The sequence below is a fragment of the Cavia porcellus genome, unplaced genomic scaffold (assembly GCF_034190915.1).
Source record: "Cavia porcellus strain 051 isolate PalLab524CR breed Dunkin Hartley unplaced genomic scaffold, mCavPor4.1 scaffold_19, whole genome shotgun sequence".
In the NCBI taxonomy this organism is placed as follows: Eukaryota; Metazoa; Chordata; class Mammalia; order Rodentia; family Caviidae; genus Cavia; species Cavia porcellus.
Genome location: NW_026947502.1, coordinates 60,118,884 through 60,127,388, shown reverse-complemented (window position 1 = coordinate 60,127,388; position 8,505 = coordinate 60,118,884). Strand labels below are relative to the sequence as shown.

The 8,505-nt window shown below is 42.5% G+C and overlaps 1 protein-coding gene across 1 annotated transcript; it reads left to right on the top strand.

Annotated features, from left to right (window-relative positions):
* The first annotated feature begins 6,612 nt into the window (after nucleotides 1-6,612).
* On the top strand, nucleotides 6,613-7,872 carry LOC134471693 (protein kinase C iota type-like). The gene has a single exon (XM_063231345.1). The coding sequence runs from the start codon at nucleotides 6,613-6,615 to the stop codon at nucleotides 7,870-7,872; it is 1,260 nt and encodes a 419-aa protein (XP_063087415.1).
* Nucleotides 7,873-8,505: the final 633 nt, after the last annotated feature.

Here is an 8,505-nt window from a genome sequence, read left to right as displayed (position 1 = left end):
GCAGCTTCTAGCTCCCAGCCCACATATTTTCCCACAGACAACCACAGGCCTGGGCAGCTTCAGGATCATTCTTGTAATGCTGCACAACTTACAGTCTGTAAATTAACAACTCACACAGAGTTACATTTTAAAACTTAAGTATAAAGAAAGGGCTAGTAAGCATTTCCAAGGGACTTTATAAAGGAAAAGAACCAACTTTCACAGCCTCCTCAGGTGCTGGGAATTACCTTGTATTAGTGAAATTATTTGTAGAGTTTAAACCATCCAGAACTACAGGCAAGGGCTTGTCAAGTCCATTTTAACATGTAACTCTTCAAGACTTCTTTAACAATTCTAAACATTAAATAAACAGGCCATGCTTTATTTGGCTTCTGACTTTATATTTGAGTCATTATTACCTAGCGAATAGTACATTAGAAGAGCTTAGGGTAAAATAAACTGCATTTATGAAAGAAGCTTTAGGGTCATTATACCAGTTGATCCTATCAGAAACAGGGCAGCGATCACAGAAAAAGGAATTATCATCAAAGAGAGACATTCATGCAACACTAACACAAATCTGGATTTCTCTGTAAAAAATATCTTTCAACATTAAAAATAGAGCTCACTAACACCAGTTCAAATACTGAAAAAAATAATAATCACTTCAAACATTACTAGAACACATGTAGTCATGCAAACATCTTTGGTTTAAAAGTAGAAAAAAATGAAAAATTTTCCATCTGCAGTAAATTTATGTACACAATGAATAATATAACAATTTAAGTAACCACTGCATAGACCAAAGACTTATATATCATAAATAGTCACATATTTATTTTATCTAGCTGACATCCTCAATAATATTCACTGCAAAGTTAAAGCATAAAAACATGACCCGTGAACCCATGAACACGGTCCCATTAAGGCCCCAGATGATTAAAAATTCACATCTAAGGAATTAAACTCCATTGTAATCTAGTTAGATAAATATTTCCACATTCAATACATAGTTAGTATTTGAATGTAAAAGTATAAAGGTAGCCAAAATTGACTGAAAGTATAATAGAGTGGCCCTAGTAAAAGACATTGCTAAAGAGAATGCTTTGCTGACGGATATTTTATAAGCAAGGCAGAAAATTAAAATGTTTTCTTACTCTTGCTTAAAATCTGAGCCTGAAGAATCTAATCATGTGCACAGTAGGGCAGGTATATAAAGTTTAACATGGAGACAGTTTACTCCTGCCCCCCCAGTTCTCCTCGACTGCGGACTCCATCCCTCCCTTCTCCCACACTGCAGTCACAATTAGACTCTGTGCTCATTCTGAGCATGGCCCCATTTATCTAACCCATATCACCGACACCTGCTGAAGATTCTTGGAATCTTTCCTGACCACTCATTACAATCATCTATAAAAGATAATAAACTACCCCAAATATAACTACTAAAAGCTATATAGGTAAAATGCATTAGGGTTTTTCTTAGTTTTGCTCACTAACATGCCATTATATAGAAGTTCATAAAATTTTGGGTTTAAGTTTTGTTTTAAATTTTTGAACATTAAAATTTTGATGCTTACATTTGTTTTCTAAACCTAAGAATAAAACTAATTCTGTAAAATTTTATTTTTATTCTTTTTTAACACAGCTTCCCATGATCCCTCAGGAGAGCTTGAGTAGGTCTCCCACTGCCAGGAGTTACATGAGCTCTGTGCTTCCACCGCTTGCTGAACCAGGACCACTATCTGTGCGACTAGAACCCTTCATGGTATCTTCTCAACCACTCTAGTGAAAGCACATCAAGGATTTGGGGGTTATGCCACATTTCACAAATACAAGCAGTGACTAATCATTAAACATTTCCATAATAATGTGGAATAGGCCAATTAAATGGCATGTAATGACATACAGATAACAAACCAACAATGGATTAATATTGCTGTGGTGTTTCTACACAGACACAATCTGCTGAATGCTATAAAGGGTTTGACAACTATAGGTGGTGCTACTGGGGTCTCCTTTGCCACTATTTAAAAAGGTCCAGCCCAGGACCTTTTTAAATTCTTTACCAGACTTCAATGGGTTGTTAAAGAAAACACCCTTCTTACCAACTAAGCAAAATTTCAGAATAGGAATACAATCTTAAAAGAAAATCGCAACTTTCAAATGTAGTTATATCCTAAAACAAAACAAAATATTATGATTAATGTAAATTCTTAAATAATTAGAAATAATAAATTTATTGAAAAATAATTGTCTTCATTTTTTCCACAGAAGTACGATTTGTTATATTGCCACCAGTAAATTATTGTTAGCTATCTTCTGGACACAAATGTAATTTCCTTATCAATACCCTAATTATTCATTCTATTTCTACTCAACACATCCTTTAATTAATTGCCCTACTTCCCAGACTTTCCTCTAGGGATAAAGACCACATATCATGAGGCAAAAGCAAAGGGCATTGGATGTCTCTGGGAAGTTTTATCTATTTAGAAGCCTTAGTGTTTCGAGGGACATGAAAACTTTCATCTAAGGGGCTAGAAAGAGACCCCTGACCTCACAGTCATCATTAGAGATGCCTTGAATTATGGAGTAAAAGTTTGTTTACATTATTCAAGCTAGTTCACCACCATAGCAAGAAACATAGATGCTGTCTAGAAATAAAGACTGGCCTCAGCTGGAATTTCTGTCATGCAAAACCTCTCAGGGATCTGAGGCACAGCTAATAAGACATTGATATATTAAAAAACTCTCAAACAGGTATTGTTAAAAAGTGTCCTTCTACTGGGTACTGTGGCACATGCCTGCTCTCTTAGCACTTAGAAAGCTGAGGCAAGACAATTGCCATGAGTCCAAGGTCAGCCTTGGCTACAGAATGAGTTCAAGGCCAGCCTGAACTAGTCAGTCTTTCAAAAATGCAAAAAGAAAGTGAAAAAAAAATTCTTTTGAATCAATAAGCTGGATTTTTTTTTAAAAAGTCTTTAAAAATCCCAAGGGCAGGGCCAGAATTCAGCTCATAAGCACCTGCCTGGCAAGTGCAAGGCCATGAGCCTGAGCCCTGGCACCAGAAAAATAAAATCATCTTGACAGCTACTAAAATAATTTAGACAAATCATAAATTCACAATCTCTGATAGATTACATGTTAAAATCTTCTTACCATCTCCATTTGGCAACCAGTGGCTTCTAAAGGTACAGAGTCTTGAACAGTGTTTAACACTGGCCCCACAGCAGCAAAAAGGCAGAACAATGCAATCTAAAGATGTAAGAAAACTGCAACACTCGTATGATTAAGAATAGAAGTAAGAATATTAACATTTCTGGAACTCCCCAAAATTACTGGTAAATCCAACAACTGGTCACAATAGACACTCTAGGAATCTCCCCAATTCTAATCTGTCTCCCAAAGGTTTAAAATCATATCTTTATAAGAAAAATTTGAAAGCCAAATGGTACTTTTATAAAATGTACTCACTTACAATATGTTTTCATTGGTTTGAAAGACCAGATAGATATAAACTGCTCGATTTCAAAGATATTAAAACAAGGTTCAAATCTTTTAGAAAAAAAACAATGTAGGGAAATAAGAAGCACATCTGTACCTGTCCTACTGTATAGAAGTGAGACAATATTTGACGGTAGGGGCTCTGTAGATCAGCTTAATGGATGAGGGCTTTATTCTATGTGTCATGAGCAACCAATGACATTACCGAGCTTATGTTTTAGAATACTGATTCTGGCTTACATAGGGAAGATCAAAGGAGAAGCAGCAAGAAAGGAAGCAGAGAGACCAGGAAGAAGGCAGTGACAACACTGTAATTAAAAGATGAGCAGCCAAGCAGGGTTCTTGGAGTGAAAAGTTAAGGTAGATCAGGAAATATTTTGGAAGTAGTGCTGACGGAACTTTGGGGTGGACTTAAATGAGGTGCATTAGAGAAAGAGCAGACTTAAAGATAGATGAAGTGTAGGTTCTTGTTTGAAAAATTTGATATATATATGAAGAAGCCATGTACCAAGGTGAGCAACTACACTATTGCAACTGATTTAGGGCAAAGCTGCTGGAGGCAGGCAAGGTAAGTGTGAGCTGCCCTGTAGAGGTACAGTATAAGTGGAGATATCAAGGGGGCAGGTAGCTGGTGACAAACGCCGAATTGAGAGGATGAATCTAGGTGAAGAACACATGGATCTATGATATTCCAAGTGATGGCACTGATGAGAATACCTAGAATAAGAGATCCAAGAACAGCGCTTAAAGCTTTCCTACATGTATCAGGTTGGTAGGACAGGAGAAGGGAGCAAAGGAGATAGAAGAGGAACCAGTGAGGTCAAATGAAAATTACGTTAGTGTGGTACAATGTAGGATTCAAGCAAAACATGGCAAGGAGCTGGGGTCAAGCAAGCCAAGTGCTACAAGGCCAAGTGAGATGCTGACCACAACTTGCTCAGTTCTGGCAAGAGGGAGACCACTGGATACTTTGATGTGAGTTCACCTGGTGGTATGATAGGGACAAAAATGGTATCCAAAAAGAGAATGAGAGGCAAAGAAAAGCAGTGGAAAATTCAAAGGGTTTTTATTTTCAGGGTAGAAGAGAATAGGGGTGACAGCTAGAGAAGCTAAGGCGTCCAGGAAGTTGTATTCTAGAACAGCAATTGGACATATTTCTAGAGGAGCATAAATAATCAGGTTAGGAAGGAGAAAGTGATCAGATAGGAAAGAGGAGTGAGGCCCTTGAGAAGGCAGTGAGAGCGGGCCAAGTGGGGCAGCCTTGGAACAAGCTGCGCTGCCTCTGTCTCCGTCTCCTGCTGTCTCTACCTCTGCTCTCTGCATTTCGCCCACACTGACATCCTCACTTTGCTCCAAAACACTGCTTCCGGTACTTTGCCACTGCTGTTCCCTCTGGCACAACCTGAACTCCAGGGATCTGCACAGCTCCCTCCTTCACTTTCTCAGCCTGATCTGACATGGGGCTCTCTGAAATGGAACAGTCCCTGCCCTCTACTCCATAGCAGACGGCCCACCCCCATCTAACTCCTTGATCCGTTTTCTCCCCCACAGAATACACTCTTATGTACTCCTTGATCTACTTAGGTCTTCGGATAATGTATGGTCTCTTGACTAAATCCTGACAAAAGACAAAACTAGAAGCAAATAGCCCCATTAAGCCAGTCTTGAATTCTTGACCCACAGAAACTATCAAAGAGGGTTTTGCGATATAGCTCAACACCACAAAACCTGCCTGGTAAACTCCACGTTATGAGTTTGATTTGCAATATTAAACAAAACCAGAAAAAACTATCAGAGTTAATACATGTTTATTGTTCTTTTCAGTTGCCATTTGGGCATAATTTTTAAATTAAATTAAATCGTTTGACTTCTATTGTATTAGGTAGCCAGTGATTTGTTCAGTATAAAGACAAAGGTGGGTCATAGGGTTTTCTTAGCAGAGAGGGTACTCCAGGTGTGGAATCCTGAGACCTGACCTCACTTCCTTGGCAATGCATCCAAACGGAACTGGGGAACCTGCCTCAAGGCTCCCACCGAAGTAACAGCTATCTCTTGATCTGCTGGTCTTGAGAAGCTCAACAGCTAGCATGCTGAGCTGCATCCCCACTCGGCGAGGCTGAGGTCGAGACCAAGACCATGGACGAAGGAGCCTGGGCAGGGAGAGTCTGTGTGAAAGGCTCAGGAGGCGCTTGACTCCAGCTGCAGGCCACTATGGGAGAGAGACTCCTCCCTCTCAGACACCCCAAGGACTGCGGCCTCAGGACTGTCTCCCGGAGAAACATCAAGTTACCTGGCTGACTTCTCCTCAAGCCAAAGTAGCAATGGCACCATAAAGCCAGAGGTTCCAGTGCGAGTCTCACCTGGCCAAGAAAATTCCAGGAGCTTTGGCCAGGACTCCCCACATCCGGGCACACAGCCCCCAGAGATGCACAGTGGTCTGAGGTGGGAGACCCCAGTCTCAGCCGCAGGGCCCAGAGCCACCCTGAAAGACCCAGTGTCCATCCACACTGGCCTGACCAACCCTGGAGATTGCTTTGCAGGGGGCCATGAAGAAATCAGGGTGTTGTCTTCAGGGCGGTGGCTCAGGCCACACTTCCTCCACGAGCCCTCCATGCCCGACTTCCTGAATGGGGAACCCTACTTGGGCCCTTCTTCCCCAAAACCTCCGGGACCCACACCTCTACCCAACAGGCTCTGAAGCTTGGGGAAAGAGTCACCACACCACCTTTGGGGACCTCAAGCCCCTTGCTGGCCCGCTGGGATGATTTCAGACAGGTGGGCTGTTTAAACACTGAGCAGCTTTTCATCCCAAAAGCTGTACCCCAGGAAGGAGATCCCTGCACCACATCACCTTGGGAATTGAAAGACTCCACTGCCTCACCTGGGCTCAAGAAAGAGTCCCAGCTCTCCATCCACACATTGCCCTGTGCCACAGAGCAATCCGAGTTGGCTGGCCCAGGAGCTGCCTCCATCCAACACGGTGCTGCCTCCATCAGGGAAGAGCTGGGCTACAGTGCAGGCCACAGTTTCCGGGCCAAGCGCTTCATCAGGCGAGTTCGCTGTGCTGTGTGCAAGGACCTTGCAGGGGGATTGGGGCGCCGGGCATACATATGCACCCATTGTAGAATGTTGGTGCATAAGAGGTGCCGCATCCAGTGTGGGCAGTGTTGCTCCTTTCCATCGGAGCCAGTGATTCCTGGGAATCCACCACCCCGGGTTTCCGAGCAGGCACATGCAGGGAGCTCACGTCACCCTCCCAGTGTGCACGGTTCGGAACAGGGCACCAAACACATAGAGTTCACCAATGCCCAGGAAAATGACCAGGCCTCACCTGCTTTGGGTTTGGAGCACTTTCATCTGCTCAGGGTGATAGGCAGAGGAAGCTACTCTAAAATACTGTTAGTCCAACTTCGAAACACAGACCAGACATTTGCCATGAAAGTAGTCAAGAAAGGACGCATCCACAGTCACCGGGCTGAGACCGAGAGGCGAGTGTTGCAGCAGGTAGTGCACCACCCTTTCCTCGTTGGCCTGCATGCTTACTTGGAGACCCAAAGTAAAATCATGTTTGTCCTGGACTATGTCAGTGGAGGAGACATCATGTTCCACCTACAGAGAAAGAGAACTTTCCCGGAAGCACAGGCCAAGTTTTACTGTGGCGAGATCGCCTTAGCAGTCAACCATCTGCACCAGCACGGCATCCTCTACAGAAACCTCAAACTCGACAACATACTGCTGGACCCCCAAGGGCACATCAAAATCACAGATTTCTGTGTAAGTAAGGAAGGAATGGGGCCCAGAGACCTGACCAGCACCTTGAGTGGAACAGCTAATTACCTGGCTCCTGAGATAATCCGAGAAGTGTATGGATTCTCTGTGGACTGGTGGGCCCTCGGAGTGATAGCCTTTGAGATGATGGTGGGAGAGTCGCCCTTTGTAGTTGCAGAGCTCCCTGAGGCCTCCGAGGAAAAGTCCATCGCGCACCTCCTGCGCTTGAGAGTGGAAAGCCGCATTTCCATCCCGGGCTGTCTCTCTGTGGAAGCTGCAAGCGTCCTGCATGCTTTTCTAAACAAAGATCCCAAGCAGCGACTGGGTTGTCGACCTCCAACTGGACTGGCAGATATTCAGAACCATCCTTTCTTTCACGATGTGGACTGGGACAGGATGGAGCGAGAGCAGGTGTCACCTCCCTTTCAACCCAGTATATCTGGAGACTTGGGTTTGCACAATTTTGATTGTGTGTTCACGCAGGAACCTGTCCAGTTAACTCCTGATGAAAACGGCTCCATAACTGAGGGATCTGAAGTTTCGGACTCTGAGTACATCTCTTGCCCATCCATGGATGAAGAATGGTGGGATCATTTTCCCACTGTGCCTTTTACTTAGCTTGACATTTCACGCACGCAGAACTTGAACCAGCTTAAAGTCAACACAGCCTTTCATAAGTGTTTGGAAAATAATATAAATGTATTGTTATAGTTACCTTTAGGTGTGATCCTTCATTCTTGTAGTCTATACTAGAAAATAGATAATTTTCAGTTATTTTTGATGCATTTACTGTTTATGATTGGACTTCAAAAAGAGTGAGTCAATTGCTTGTGAACCAAACTTGTCAGCACATTGCATTTGTTGAGCAGAGATAGCATGTATGTTAGTTCCGATGTGTTTTAGGATTCAGGAAAATGATTTGCTTTTTAAGTACAACATCACAACTATGCTTGTTTCTCTCCAAAACATATTGCCTATACTTTTGGTAGCCAGTTTTCCGAGTCTTCAGGGAAAGCCAAAAATTACAGCCATTTTGAATAGATCTGAGGAAAACACATGTATTTTACTCTTATCTCCTTAGGTAAGTTGATTTTGTAGAATAACACAGGAAATAAATAGTAGCAGTCATTTTGAGACAGAACTCTTCAAAGTCTTCTTATTAAAATGTTTGGTTAGTATTTCATTACACAATTTTCAGATATAACATTCCTGTACAAGTACCATGATTGACACAAAGGACATGAAATGTAG